The sequence below is a fragment of the Gymnoscopelus braueri genome (assembly GCF_963280865.1).
Source record: "Gymnoscopelus braueri genome assembly, chromosome: 12".
NCBI lineage: Eukaryota > Metazoa > Chordata > Actinopteri > Myctophiformes > Myctophidae > Gymnoscopelus > Gymnoscopelus braueri.
In genome coordinates this window covers 13,734,192-13,750,470 of record NC_137614.1, presented here as the reverse complement: position 1 = coordinate 13,750,470, position 16,279 = coordinate 13,734,192, and the positions used below count along the sequence as shown (strand labels likewise).

Sequence of the window (16,279 nt, the reverse complement as noted above, 5' to 3'; positions counted from 1 at the left end):
AGATGAGGTTCCACATTACTAGGTGCCTGTAGGGGGATACACTGGCGAATATTTTCCATTACGCATGATTCTTACCCTTTTCTGCACACATCGTATCCAAAGGTCGTCCCCCCTGCTCTCAGAGGTTTTAACTTTTAGCGCTTACGAAAATCTAACCGACGGGTTGAAACAAGCGTTTAAATCGCTTTTTTAGTCAGCCTGTGGCATGTTTTCCCAATGCAATCTTACGGGAGCAGTACAGCGCATGCGGACGGGGGTTGACTGGCCACAGGCTGACTAATTAAGCGATTTAAACGCGATATCGTACCCAAAAAGTAAAGGTCGTCTCCCCTGCTCTCAGAGGTTTTAAATTTTAGCGCTCAAGAAAATCTAACCGACGGGTTGAAACAAGCGTTTAAAAAGCTTATTTGGTCAGCCTGTGGCATGTTTTCCCAATGCAATCTTACGGGAGCAGTACTGCGCATGCGGACGGGATTGACTGGCCACAGGCTGACTATATAAGCTATTTAAACGCTTGTTCCGATTGGAGCTAAAGTAAAACAAACTGTGCCTCTCTTTGGGCCAGCTCTTTCTCAAACTGTAGAGAAATTCCTCAAAATGCACTCTTGGAACAAAAGCACCACCACAACCACCAGAATAAAACTCAGTTGCCTACTTGCCTAATTATTTAACTGCCTCCATTTGGAAACACCTGTAGTTTCTTTCCTCTAGGGGCCCAAGCAGTGGTTGGAGTGAAACGGAAGGAAATGTAGGATGCCTCCAGCACCATGGTCCTCGACACCTCAATCTCTCAGAACAAGAAAAAATAAAATACAAGAAAAATTTAAGTCTAACAATATGCAGCTGAGGTTTTCAGAAAATTGTTTATTTGTATGCAGCAACAAACGAGGGATGAATTAAAAACCCAGGAACCTGATGGAAATATTTTCACTTCTACCTCATGATTGTATGGCTTTTCAACGTATTGTTTTACTGCATAGCTCTGGCAGCAGTAAAGGAGGGACACATTCCCAGCCAAAGCAAGTCTTAGCCAATAATACTTTAGGTGACAGACATCACTCTCCTCACCCACGTGTTCCAACTGACATCGACACGCAATTGATAAATGAAATGAAATTATCAAAAGGACAGGTGATTCTAAGTGCTGCATGTCGGAATGTTATTGCAGACTATACAAGCATGAAGGCTCCTAATTACATGCAAGTCGATCACATTGTGTCAATGGGTCAGGGCCTTGGTAGCTGGGGGTCATTTTGTGGTCTTAAAAGGGGAATGTAAAGGCACTTCTTAAAATAAGAGACGTGTAGATAATACAGGGGGAAAAGGCTCATGGCTAGACAGGGGTAGTGGTGGGTGGGGGCAGTGAACGGCAACTGCAATAAGAACATGGTAACAAAAAAAAAGGAGACGGGGAATGGTCTTGATCTTCACCCGTTCATGACCATCCGGACCAGCTCTGTAAAAAGAGAGAGATAGAGTAACATTAGATTCATACACTACTACTGCTTTATGGGGACCTGCTCCAATTACAGCATCTGGAGCTGAGCCACTCTCATTCAGCTTTGGCGTGTCTTGGCTGGGAGATGCTGTACTTGGGAGCTGATCTCGCATCATTCTATCCACTCATTAGAAGAAGGGAGAGGGTTGAAGAGAGAAGGAGTTGATCATCTCCATCTCCTACTCAACCAAACCATATGGATTTGGCCAGGTCTAGGATCCAAAAAGAGTCTGTTAGAGAAGCCATCCTCCGGTGTTTGCTTTCCTCTACTTGAGAAGCAGACAGAAGGGGAGACGATGGAGGGAGCTAAAGTCAGATCAGATCAGATAAGGCCCAGCTACAATCAGCTACCATCAGGAGGGAGGGAGGGAGAGAAGGAGAGACAGAGAGACAGTGAGAACAATTCACTGCAATTCTCTGGTTAGTCTAAGGAGTGACTGGCCCACTCTCCCAGAGCTGTTGGAAATACAGAAAAATAAAACAACCCGCCTCCCAAAAAAGAAAAAGAAAAAAGAAAAAGCATAAACTATTTGTCCTTGCCTACTAGTCTATTCATCAGGAGGTTAAAGCCTGCTTTGGTGCTGCCATTCAGCTGCCCTATAAGCTGAAAAACTGCCACGCTTAGCCGTGTCAAGTTAGTTTTAAATGCCATCAGCCATCAGCTCCCTGGGCCATCCCAGCTCTGAAGTCTGAAACCAGTCACTTCCCGGCATGTCTACCATATGCCTGTACAAAACGAGGGGATTGCCCAGACACATGCGGAGTGGGCCATGCTGCAGCCAGCAGGCCAAGATAGAGGGCTGTAGGAGGGCAACAAAAGGAGAGAACAGGGGGAGACTACAAATGGGTCAAAGTCTCAGCACTAAAAGATGAAAAGGACCACCAGGCTTTCCCACTAGCAGCTACAGGTAAAATGTACCCTTCAACAGCGTTACTGTTCTTATTCATTATGGCACTACATAGAGCAGTGCAGAACCAAGGCCAATCTGAATTAAGGAGCATCCACACCAAGAATGATAACTACTATACTTGGGTCAAGCTAATGGGTCAAGCTATGCTTGACCCATTTAGACTTTGAATGTGACATTTGTAACACAACGCCCTGTAAATTCTGACAGATTTTGATTGGCTGTCAGTGTTTCTATGGTTCATCAAATCACTCTGAAAGTGATCCCAACAATATAGTTCACCACTGTCGCTGTTATAGTTGTGGTGTGGACTAGAACAATAAATAAGTATATTTAGTTATTATTCTTGGTGTGGATGGCCCTTTAAGCTGGCCTCGTTGTGACAGTGAGCTATGCTTAATGGAGCCAAAAAAGTAGGAAAGCCTGGAGGAATCATCTCCAGGTATACTGTATACCAACATCCGTACAGGCACCTCAGCCAGACATGATGTGGCGGACAAAGGCTGTGGAGAAAGAAGAGTTACATGGTATAAACAGACAGCTCATCAGTCAGTCATTCATTCATTAAACATGAGTTATATGAGTGCACATATTATGTTGCATACACAGGACACCATAATGTCTTGACGATATGATAATTGCAACCCTCGGTCTACTTCATCGTACCGCCTAGTTCAGACTAAAGATTTGCAGTCTGAACAGACCTGTTGCAGGTCAACTGATGCCAGCTGATTGAGTCACAAGACATTCAACCTTTCAGATCACAAGCAACAAGTTGCAACGCATTTCTTATCACACAAACACATTGCTCACAGGAATGTGCCATTGTAACATTTATACAGATCAACCTGTTGTCCCCCCCCTCTCTCTCAAGCAGTGTGCGTGGTATGTTCAAGACAAAATTCTATGTAATTAAATGTCTAGGAAAATATACACAGTCTAGTGATGCGTGCGTCCGATTATAACAATTTTATATCACAGCCACCTGCCTGTGAGAGAGCAAGCGAATGACACAAAGGAAGGGCGAAAACCTATTTCAAATTTTTATATGAGTATACAATATATACAATATAATAGTGACATGCTAAGGAAATGGTAAACAATCTCCACTCGTTGCGTTGATGTGGACAGTGCAGTTATAAGATGTTAGAATGTTGCAAACCACAGATTGGGGGATTCTGTAGCAACTAGCAAGTGGTTGCAAGTTTCAACGTTGCGAAAAGCAACGGCTTCGTCTTGTCGCAAATCTTTGGTCTGAACTAGGTTTAAGACTTTTCCATTGATGTAACAACTTCTGAAGATATCTTTATTTCCTGTGGCTGTCATTTGTATGTCTTCTTTCACAGAAAATTCATACTGCCACACTGCAAAGAGAGGTTGCTTGGGGCAATGAATAGCTGGCAGTCTTGGCAGTATTTTGAAATGGCACACATGCAGTGTCATGCATAACCACAGTTGTCAGGCTTGGTTATAGTGATCCGATTGAGTGGTTTGCAGGTTTATGATGACAGCAACGTTACACACCATCATCTTAATTAGTAGCTCGCAAGCCCATCCAGTTCCTGTCTCTTTCTCTATCCCTCACCTTCATAATTGATGCAGCCATTAGCATCTTCATGTCCCGCCAACAGCGTCTCCACTTCCTCCTCTGTCATCTTCTCCCCTGGGAACAGAACACACACACACACACACACAGTTAATTCATATCAGGTGGGTGATATCACTATATCTTCATAATATGCCAACTGATTATTTCACATTTTCCAGATACTGTATATTCGGAAGCTAAGCTATGATAAACCACAGTTACAATATTTTTTCCTACGCTGCTGCTCGCCTATTAACTAATACCAAGAAAGTGTAGCATATCACGCCAGTTCTTAAATCCTTACACTGGCTCCCTGTGTGTCAAAGAATATATTTTAAAATACTACTGTTGGTCTATAAAGCTTTAAATGGTTTAGGGCCAAAATACATTTCTGATCTTGTACGATATCATGAACCATCCAGACCTCTCAGGTCATCTGGGAAAGGTCTGCTTTCAGTCCCTACAACCATGCATTTCGTTTTTATGCACCACATATCTGGAACAAACTCCCAGAAAACAGCAGGTCTGCTGCCACTCTTATTTCTTTCAAAACACAACTAAAGACCTTCCCGTTTGCCGCTGCCTTTGATTGAGTTATTTTCCTTTTTTTCTCTTTTCTTTTCTGTTCTGCACTGTAACTATTGATTTGTACTTCTTTTGTTTTATGCATCCTAATGTCATTTTATCATTTTATTATTGTGTTTCCTTTGCTTGATGTTCTGCGTAAAGCACATTGAATTGCCTTGTTGTTGAAATGTGCTATACAAATCCTATGAAATCTAAATGTGTGTCTAAAAAGAAAACCCAGAAATAACGCCTATTAAAAGGGTAATGAAAAGAAGAAAGTAACCTACCTAGTGTGGTGAGAACGTGACGTAGCTCTGCTCCCATTACTGTGCCGTTGCCCTCCTTGTCAAAGACACGCAGTCCCTCCACGAAATCCTCAAAGGAGCCCTGGTCTTTATTTTTAGCGATGGCCTGGAGCATGGGCAGAAACTGCTCAAAGTCCATCATCTTGTGGTTCATCTCTGCCAATAGAAAAGCACAATCAATTAAAAATGGGTCACAGTGTGCCGCTGACACTGACAGCATCCCGGCACTCAAAACGACATAAATGGTCATCTTGTACTGAGGTTAACCACTTCAACCCCTGGCGTAGCAATTTTGGGCATGTTGTTATAGGCGAGAAAAAAGAACGCCTAAAGATTTTGCAGATTTTTTTGAAAACCTTGCTGTGAGCTTGTAGATCGGCTATTTTTCAAATAATTTTGATTTTCTTTTTGGTGATTAAGTGTTTAATAATAATAATAATAAATGTTATTTGTATTGCACTTTACATTTGAAACAAACCTCAAAGTGCTACAGTACATAATAAAACAAAACGTGTTTAAGTGGTTAATTTGTTAAAGAGAGAGAACATAGACACAAGCCAAAGATGTCAACACAAATGCGAGAGGAAATTAAGAAATTAAAAAAGGTAGTGTAAGAGATATGTTATGGTTAAAACAAAAGGTTATTGTGAAAATGTTAAAGGTCTATATTCTTTTAGTAATTTCTATAAAGTGTTTGTTCAGTAACAGGGTTCTTCCCATCTCTCCAGCCGTTTAAAAAACAGAAAATACATTTTCAGGTGGGTTGCAAATTTCATCCAATCATCAGTACTCATTCATTAACTTTAATGTTATATCCTTCCAGGATATAACATTACAGTGTCATCACTTCAGTGTCATCACCTCCAATTTCACTTGCTTATCCTGTGTGAATTCTCTCTCCTGATTGAATGAAATTGGTATCCCGACGTGAAAATGCATTTTCCGTTTACTAAAGAGCTGGAGAGACAAACACTCTATACCAATGATTAGATCAGAATATAGAGCTATTTAACACTTATTTTAACAAACAAATATCACTTACTGCACCTTTAAGCACAAGCCAATGATGCATGGAAATGATTTAAAAATAGAATAGTCATTCCTGCCTGAAGAAGTCACAAAATTAGTCTTTTAAATGACTTCTCTAACCCCATTTTTACAGACACACTTTTAATTAACTAATGCTCAAATTGTTTCCATAGTTTTATTTATTGCTATAGTTTATATTGTTATGATCATTATTGTCCTTTGTGGCTTACCCTCGGACTTGGGGTTTCCCAGAACCTTGAGCACCTCAGCGTTGACAGGGTTCTGTCCCAGGGCCCGCATGACATCCCCACACTGGCTGTAGCTGATCTTTCCATCGCCTGTTCTGTCAAACAGTAGGAAGGCCTCCTTAAATTCTGGAGGAGACACAGACACACAGCAGGTTAGGAGTCGATGTGAGGGAGAGCGGCGATGATGCCAATGGAGGGATGCATTAGATGGGGAGTGTGAATGCAGCAACATGAGAGAACGTGACAAACCAGATGATAACAAGCAGTTAAAAAACAACACACAAACGAAACGAGGGATGGGGAGTTTGTTAATCAACTGGCTCACATTAAACTTTGATGCCTCCATTTGTTGGCCTATATTATTGGTCAGTTGTCATTGGAACTGCTTAGAACAACATGGCCTGAGGAGCCAGGGCAGAATGTCAAGATTATCAGGTTCCTTGGGCCAGTCGGTCCTGGATAATTAGGGTCTATTGTCTAGGTTAAATGAGGAAAGGAGAGTCAATGGGGGACAATACCTGAATGGGATGATGTAATGAAATAAAGACCTAGTTAATTAGGCTGCAATACAGAAGCTGGTTTAAACTTTAATGAGATAAACTGCCTTAATGAGATAAACTGCCTGAACAAATCGAAATGAAGTTCAAAGCACATTCATTTATGCTCTCCACTAAAGTGACATAGCCTCGATTAGAATTGCATCAGCCTAGTGCTGCAAGATTTGGGAGAAGACGATAATGAGATATTGTGATGGGATATGGCTAATTTTAACTAATGCCACAATATTAAAATTATATTTGGCTTTTTCCAAACTGTCAAATAAATGATGTTAGCTACATAAAAATGTCTTGACTAATAAAAAAGTCTTGCACACACTATATGCATTTCTATTTTATTTCATGACGTTTCAGCCATCGGGCCTACTTCAGGATCACCAATGATAGGTCACACACGACACATGGCTAAGAATCTTGAAGGAGGCCTTAGGGACAAATACATGAATGTTTGTTTGTGACACATTCTTTTTACTCTGAAGTCTACTTTTATTGACCAGCACCTCACTACAACCCTTTGTGTGTATTACTTTTCCGTTACAATTTTTTATACTGTATCTCTTTGAGATTTTACCTTGGGATTTAATATGATATGACACATGTAGTAAACACAAAATGATAAACAGATTATGTTTAAAACAGTAAGCTGCAACCTTAAGGTCATGCTACAGTAACAAATGATCATCAAAACATTCATACGCAACAAGTCTCAAACTCTTAAGATGAAGTGACTCAAACAACTGAACATCTGTCCAACACGTGCAAAAATAAAAAAATATGAATACAAAACGCATTAATCTAACTAAATAATCTATCTGCTACTGCTAGTGATCCCGAGGCTTTGAATCCATTTCTGATCTGGTACTTTCTTTGTGCTCCAATTGCATCTAATATCTCATTACCCTGCATGTAGCAGTGTAGCAAACAAACGACTGACAAATGGGACTGATGTTACACACTGACAGTGTGTATTCATTAATTAGCTCTACCAGATGGAACTTAACAGATTGCTCTTACAAAATGCTTGGTGCCAAACATTTAGAAAGCACCATCTGACACCACTGTGATATCAATCTTTAATAGTATTGTTGAATATTAAATAGGGTCTGGAGTCTAGATTATTAAGATGTTATCTGAGCCATCAAGATATTAATAATATATATTTTATTTATATTTTTGAGCAACTGTGAGTGTGAATACAAATTTCTTGTTGGGTGTGTTCATTATAATTGATCAACGATGACTCAAATAATATTTTAAATGTTCAAAAGCTGCTCAAACTTAATTCTAACATCAAGTAAACAACATAATTGTGTTAATTTTTTTTGATGCAACAGCTAGTTAGACTCTCAGAGACTAGGCTTGTTTGTATTAACATGAAATGGGCTATTCCCCTAAACAGTTTGCACTGTTGTTGTGGAGCTTTTCCTGTTCTCAGGAATGTGCCTCTTCCCTTCTGGCCGGCACGCACTTTTCCCAACACCATATTTGGTATTGGAGGAGTGGAGGAAAGTAGGAGGAAAGTAGGAGGAGAGTGAACTAGCTGTTGCCTATTATGTCAACGATGATTAAACAAACCAGACAGACTATGAAAATCATCAGCCACTGTGCCAAGCACCAAAAAAGGGCACCGAGTCATGATTATGACCCTCTAAGAAGATAACAAACAAACTGTGTGGTAAACGGACACAATCTGCAATACATTCCAGTACGAACATGGATGCAGGACATAGATGTAAACTTTGGCAACTGGCTAAAAGAATGTCATCCTTGTTAATATGCGACTGACCACACAACAGCATTGCAACACAGAGTCAAAGTTGGTGTAACAACTCATACATAATACATATCGTTTTACTTGAATAAACTACCCCCTATAGTGACTATAATTATGTACCATCACCCAAACACCAACAGAGAAGACACATTTGACACACTTGTTTATCCAAAACCAACATGCAGTACAGTACACAGACTCAAGAGATATAGCCATCAGTTATGTGCTGCACGGCCGGGGGTCTCTTATGGCCAACTTACCATGTATCTGATCCAGGTTAAACTCAATCTGGAAAGAACAAGCAGTTGCAAGTGGAAAAGTGATGAAAAAACAGTGGGAAAAGAAATAAGGAAAACTTAACCACCACGACTACGGTTATAAAGGATGACAGGCGGGCATACAGCAGGTATGATAGCTATAAGAGAAAAGTTGCTGCAAAACCAATAAGAAATGAATGCATGCACCGCAAAACAGGGAGGAAGAATAAGCAGTAAGAATAACGCTACAACACACTTAAAATGACTCACCAATGATTTGATCTTCCGAGAAGTCAGACTGTTCAAAGACAAATTAAAAGCTAATGAAAATTTCGTTGTTGTTTTTTTGGCCAAGCTGAGCTATAATAGCTCACGTTGATCCATATTAAAACATTTTTAGCACATTTTTGCTAGTCTAGTTAAACTAACCCGAGGTCTAAACATTAATGATCTCGCAGAGATCTAGCTACAACGTTACCATTCATAACTTTACAACACACAGTAACAACTGGTAAAAGGATAGGTGGGCACTTGGGGACATCTGGGCACCTCGATGTAAAATTGGCTATTTTGTCCAACATGTTAACAAATAAAATATTTGAAAAATGGTCTTAAGTAATGTAAAGTATACATGATAAGAACATGCTTAAACATTGAACAATGAAGGTCTAATATTTCTACAATTGCTGCAAACCCTGTATATCCATATCATTTTGGGGCATAAACAAGAAGTTGAAGGATAAAATTAAGTCTGATAATAATGATGATGTACCTGCATGTTCACATCATGTATACTTTACATTACTTAAGACCATTTTTCAAATATTTTATTTCTTGTGGACAAAATAGCGCATTTTACATCGAGGTGCCCAGATGTCCCTATAAGTGCCCACCTATCCTGTATCCCGTCTAGTTACACGGCGAATCATCTAGCTAACGTTACCATTCATAACTTTATAACAACACAGTACAGTAATGGCAACAAAGTAGCCAGTGGTTCCTGTACATATAGCCTATATGTAGGAACCACTGGCTACTTTGTTGCCATTACTGTCCAACTAGGCTAGTATTGTAAGTTACACTTCCGCTAGCAGACAGACAGCAAAGCTAAAGTAACTCAAACATTCTCTCCATTCACATTAAACGCCATATCGGGCTACACGCTGCCTTCTTCTGTACTGATAAGTACAACAATAACGGTGTAATAATGATGATGTTTTAAGCTTAAAGTCCCAGGGGACAGCGATAAACCCACCATGTCTGTGTGCTGCTGGCTGAGGTGAGGTGTGTCTGTCTGTCTGTGAGTCCGAGCCGTCCAAGACCTAAAGAATGTGTGACCGAGCAGCAGGAAGGGCAGGGAGGAGAAGACTAGCGGCAGCGTTGCCAGGTTTTGCGAGACAAATAAGCAACCTGGTTTGTGAAAACAAGCCCAAAAGAAGCGACATGAGCACTTCGGCTATTTCCCCCAAAAAATGACAAATGTGGAATATTTTTTGAAACATTCTAACAACATAAATCTGGTACTGCATGGGGGTCCCTGGCACAAAATATTTTCAGATGGGGGGGGGGTTGATTGATTGATTGATGTACTTTTAGTAAGTACTATTTAGTAAGACATGAGAACAACATGGAAGTACAAATTCACAATACAAGGTCTACTAAACTGGAAGACTCATAAAGCACTGACTGAGCTTGTTTAGGGTCTTGTTTTAGGGTCTGCGGACAAATACAGATTAAATTGGGGGTGACAAGAAAATGTTTGAGAACCCCTGGTTCAAACAACATTAGGAAACAAGCCCCCAAACAAACGTAATGTCACGCAACTGTATATTTACATTAAGCAACCTTACAGAAAAAGAAGCCCAAAGTCGCTTATAACAAGCGCACATGGCAACCCTGACTAGCAGCAGCGTCATCATAGCTGTGTGTGTGTGTGTGTGTGTGTGTGTGTGTGTGTGTGTGTGTGTGTGTGTGTGTGTGTGTGTGTGTGTGCGTGCGTGCGTGCGTGCGTGCGTGTGCGCGCGCGTGCGTGTGCGTGCGTGTGTGTGTAGTGCGCACTGCGCAGTGCGCTTGGCGAGGCGGAGCAATGCAAGTCAAGTCAAGACCAGGGGCGCTGACTTTTGTGCGCGACCATGGGGGCTGAACTTGACCACCACTCGCCCCCCCCCCCCCCCCTCCACCCACTGCGTCGCGGGCATGTAGGCGCGCGAAGCGCGCGCGATTTTTTTTGCTTAATTAATTCATTAAATTACCATAAAACAACATTAACAACACTCTACCCATCCTTCAGTGTGTCCCATCCTCAAATGTTTTACTTAAATAAAAGTACTTATTTTAGTAGTAGCCTATAGTTACTACTCCACTACATATAGACAAATATTGTACTTTTACTCCACTACAATTATTTGATAACTTTATTTACTATAGTTACTTTGTAGATTTTGATTATTATTATTACAAAACCACTTATACAGTATATACTTTGGCAATTTGAAAATAGCAGATTTGCGATGCGTTGTGAGCTTGTAGATCTGCTATTTTCAAAGAATTTGTATACATTTTACACGTTTGAAAACTTGTGAAATGGGACCTTCTGCATAATGAGTACTTTTACTTTTGGTACTTTAAATACATTTTGATACCAATACTTTTCTACTTTTACTCAAGTACATTTTGAATACCTTACTTTTACTTGTAATAGAGTATTTTTACACCGCAGAATTTATACTTTTGTTTAAGTAAAACATTTTAGTACTTTTTCCACCACTGGTATTCAGTGCATGCAGTGAGTGACTGTTCACACAGGACGAGGGAGTCAAGGGACACAGCATAGTGACCCTTCATTTCAATAAGGGCACACGGCAGAGCCAAAACCTGCAGAACATGTTTAGCACACAGCCATAGCCATGGTTCACATGACGCTTGGTGCCGAGTCCCCCTGGTCTAAACAAGTTGTGTTCGATTTTTCGAGCCGCAATAGCCCCGCCCCCCCCCCCCCCGCCGCGAGCCGTTTCTCTGTCTGGGCTATTGTTCTAGGTGTCAACGGCGCGTTAACACCTATCTGCGCCCCGCTATAGTAATGGTAATAGTAATGGTACTGTATGTTTGAGCCTGACATCTGAGATTCATGAGGGGGCTGACCAATTGACTGTGGGGGCGCTAGCCCCGACGCCCCCACGTCATCGGCGCCCCTGAGTCAAGTACACCTTAGCCTCGGAAACCCAGGCTTTTTTTAGTACACCTAGACCACATCAAACAGCCAGTCAGGCAAGTAGGCAACTTCTCAAACATTTCATGTCAAGGTCAGGAGTCAGGACCAGTGGTGGAAAAGGCATTGCGTTTTTACGTATTAGAAGGATATTCTAATGCGTGAGGGGGGCATTATTTTTCCATTACTTTTTTCATTTATTTTTAATATATATTCTATATGTTTATTTTATTTGAAAGTTGAAATATCCCTTTAAGTAAAAGTATCAATTGCTGCAATGTATAGAAATACTTAAAAGTGCAATGTAGAAATACTTAAAAGTGAAAGTCCGGTATTCAAAAGTACAAAATGTTATACTTAAAGGATCAAAAGTAAAAGTACTCAATATGCAGAATCAGAATTCACATGGTATGATTAGGTATCATATGTATAAAAATGTATTTAAAAAATAGCTACAAACTGTTTGTAGATCGTCTATTTTCAAATAGCCAAAGTTTAAATAGGGCTGAAGTGGTTAAAGTGTAATGTAATAATAATTCAAATATACAAAGTAACAAGTAACTAAAGTTTTCAAATAATTATAGTGGAGTAAAAAGTAGTACAATGTTTGCCTCTAAGATGTAGTGGAGTAGAAGTAAAAGTATTGAAAATAGGAAATACTCCAGTAAAGTACTCTCAAAATTGCACTTAAGTACAGTACTTGAGTAAATTTACTTACTTAAAAGTTACTTTCCAACACTGGTACTTCTCAAACATATTCATGTCAAGGTCAGGACCCGGCCCCAAAATGGACCCGGCCCCCCATTTGGAAAGATGTTCTGCCAAGGACCCCTGGCCATAAGAGAGGATTTGAGATGTTATTATTATGATTTTCTTTATTTTGAAAATGATTCCCCATTTCCCCAATTTTTTAAAAGATTTTTCTTCTTGTTTTTAAAAGGGCCGAAATAGGGTTAAAGTCGTTAAACAGATTTTGATGCTATATTAACTCATTTTGCTAGGAAGTTGGGAGCTCCCTGGAACCCCATTAGTGACCACTGGAGGTCCTCGGACCCCACTTTGAGAACCACTTTAGAAGTAGTTATAACTGTGTTCATTTAAAGCTGAAATCCGGGACTTATTTTAAAGGGGGTGACTCCGGTGTAATACTTTTTGTTAAATTGCTCTTGTAATCATTGCTAAAGGCCTACTGGAGTGTTGTTCAGTAACAGGGGTCTCCAAATCACTCCAGCTCTTTAGCAAACAGAAAATAAATTTCCTTCACGACAAAATTGGAAGTGGAACACTTTAAAATTGAAGCTAATACATTGGTTCTTTCTCCTGATTGAATGAAAATGGTAACCTGAAAATGTATGTTGTTAACCTTATGAATGGATGACAAAAAGGCCTTTTCATCAGTGGTGGAAGAAGTTGCAGCTGCAATTTTATAGTGTTCCAGTTGTGTCATCACTTCCGAATGCACTTGTGTATCTTGTATCCTGTGTGAGTTCTCTCTCCTGATTGGATAAAATTGGTATCCCGACCTGAAAATGTATTTTCTGTTCACTAAAGAGCTGGAAAGACAGGGAAACTCCTATTGCTGAACAAACACTCTATAGAGCTATTTCACACCTATTTAATTCGCGATGCCATGCTTTGAGGTTGTAGAAAGTGTAAAATAAGACTTCATTGCAATGTATGTTTAATCTAAATCTACAAAGTAACTTGTACCTATAAGGTTTTCAAATGATTGCGTAAAAAGTACAATATTATTTGACTCAGATGTAGTGGAAGTATAAAGTATCAAATAATGGAAAGTAAAAGTACCTCAAAATGATACTGAAGTGCATGGCTATAGTAGGCTACTTGAGTAAATGTACTTAACTACTTTCTACCACTGCTTTTCATCAATGGTAATGGTAATCTGGCAGTGTAAGTGATGGGAATCCCGTAGTGCTCCTTTTGGTTGAGATCATGGACTGGTGCCACAAGTCTATAGCCTGGAGTAGGCTAACTTTGCCAGCAGACCTCAGGAGGTCTGTCCTCCTTTTATGGTCTTGTGGCCTTCTTATGGAATAGCGCCAATGTGCCCCCCCACACGTCCCACTTTGGTGTCTTGAGGGCCGGAGAGGTTTCCTATTAGGGGAGCATTCACTGTATTCGGTGAAAATAGGTGAACATTCGTCAAAACTATCTTCAATCTACAAGCACTTCTCAATGCAACGCATTGTGAGTTTGTAGATCTGCAATCTTTTGGTGAAGAAATTTGGTGTTGAGGGGAAAAAGACAGGGGCCCAGGATAGACCCCTGCATGGGGACCCTGGGGGACCCTGGTCAACAAAGTATAGGGTTTAAGTGGTTAATTTTCATGACCTACTTACACTCAGGCTAAATGGGCCAGGCTATGGCTACAAAAAAAAAAAAACATAAAAAAAGAAATCAAATGAAAATAGAAATAGCAAAGAAAGCATGGTTATGGGAGCAAAGCTGAAACAACTTTAGATAAATTGTGTCAAGCCTAATGTGGGACACGCATAGAGGGACAGAAGAATAAACTCTTCAGCTCAAACATCCTTATAATATAAAATTATCTTTGATAAGCTTTTAAATGGAAATACATTTAAATGTTTAGGTGACCTGATTGACAGTTAATCGAACTAACCGATCATAAAATAAATGTTTTTTAATAAAAAAATACATTTTAGATTTTTTTTAATATAATTGGTCCTCACTAATGCTCATTATAATATTGTCAAATTTGTGTCTACTCGTCTGTGTCTCAGAGGAGGGCTGTGTACACTTCAGAAACCCGCCTGTGACATCATCGATGGGGATACAAGGTAATAGAAACGGCAGGCTTTCTATTCCTGGAAAGTTAGCATGCTATAATGGAAGCCATTGTTCTAGCATTAATAAAAAATAATTAGTGAGGACCAATTATATGAAGATAGGCTGAAAAAGGTTGAAGTCGTCCTTTAAGTGTTAACAAGACTAATTGATTTGTTTGCGTTGATTTGTTGCCCATATATGAACATTTTAATTTGCTTCTCGGTTATTCAATTAGTCGAAAGCAATCGATAGATCGGAGATGAATATTAGTATCAATGACACACATGTTCCACTCTTCCAGTATCTTTTTATAGCTTACCAATACGGGAGAAAAAATAACAACATTTGATTCTGCTTCTTTTTTTGTCGATTTGTCTTTATTTTGGCCGTCTTACAGTATAATAACAAGTTGCCTGCAGGGGTGAAAGAGTATGATTAAATTAAACCTCCCTTCTAATTAAAGGAACCTCCAGTAATAGCATATAGAGGCAAACAGCCCATTCCTCCCTAAGGAGGCCACAGACTGACTGACAGGCAGCCTCGATCTCGTTAATGCCCTATTTCTGTTTTTAATCTGATTCTTACTCAGAAGAATAAATCTACCATTTTTGTCTGATTACGTTAAGATTCCATGAATTCTAGCTTCTTGTAATTAATCACAGATATATTCAATTAGCTTATATTAGTACACTATCATGTTTTTATATGCAATAAACTGATGTCAGATTGTTGCATTGATTGATATTTTCAGTTCATGTCACTGACTGCATTGTGATGTACTGGCTATGCTACATTTCAGCATGTATAGTTATTGTTGACACATTTACAGGCTTGAACTTCTAGGCCTTTAGTCACTCATGCCCCACATTAGCTTTGTTAACAGCAGTATTGGATACCTTATAGTTGCTCCACTCACCTCCATGGTGCTGGGGTCAAATGGGGAGTCCGAGGGGCGCAGCAACCTGGGCTTCTGCTCCGGGGGTGGTCTTGGAGGTGCAGGGGCCGCTAGAGGGCTTGGGAATGGGGGCCCGAGTCTCGCTTGGTCCCCTGGTGATGGCGACTTCTTAATGGAGGGCTCTCGTTTAGGGGCCATTCCAACGTCCAGAAAGCCAGCCCAAAAACAGTCCAAAACCTGCTCACTTTCTTTTCCCTGCACCAGCTGCGGTGTGGCGGTTGAGAAGAGAGAAGAGAAGGAGGCACCGACCGAGCTACGAAAGAATAAAGTATGTCAGATGTGTATTCCCTGGGGGGGGGGGGGGGGGGGGGGTACAATGGGAGATAAAGAGAGAGAGAGAGAGAGAGAGAGAGAGAGAGAGAGAGAGAGAGAGAGAGAGAGAGAGAGAGAGAGAGAGAGAGAGACAGAGAGAGAGAGAGAGAGAGAGAGAGAATGAGAATGAGGGTGATGATGTCTGGGGGACTGGCAGGTGGACAAGGCAGAGGTGGATGTATGGAGAGTGTGTGTGTGTGTGTGTGTGTGTGTGTGTGTGTGTGTGTGTGTGTGTGTGTGTGTGTGTGTGTGTGTGTGTGTGTGT

At 40.4% G+C, this 16,279-nt stretch overlaps 1 protein-coding gene across 4 annotated transcripts; it reads right to left on the bottom strand.

The window, feature by feature from the left end:
• Positions 1-844: 844 nt before the first annotated feature.
• Positions 845-15,840, bottom strand: LOC308097664 (myosin light polypeptide 6; the record flags this gene model as incomplete). 4 transcript variants are annotated; one of them, XM_080445596.1, is made up of 7 exons in its annotated part: positions 845-1,456; positions 2,866-2,909; positions 3,992-4,069; positions 4,849-5,022; positions 6,126-6,269; positions 9,002-9,029; positions 9,987-10,078. In XM_080445596.1, the coding sequence occupies 6 exons, from the start codon at positions 9,987-9,989 to the stop codon at positions 2,881-2,883; spliced, it is 456 nt and encodes a 151-aa protein (XP_080301722.1). In that variant the 3' UTR covers positions 845-1,456; positions 2,866-2,880. The 4 variants fall into 4 exon arrangements, with proteins under 4 accessions (XP_080301722.1, XP_080301719.1, XP_080301720.1 ...); XM_080445593.1 differs by lacking the exons at positions 2,866-2,909; positions 9,987-10,078 and adding an exon at positions 15,664-15,840; XM_080445594.1 differs by lacking the exons at positions 2,866-2,909; positions 9,002-9,029; positions 9,987-10,078 and adding exons at positions 8,735-8,762; positions 15,664-15,840.
• Between the last annotated feature and the right edge of the window lie 439 nt (positions 15,841-16,279).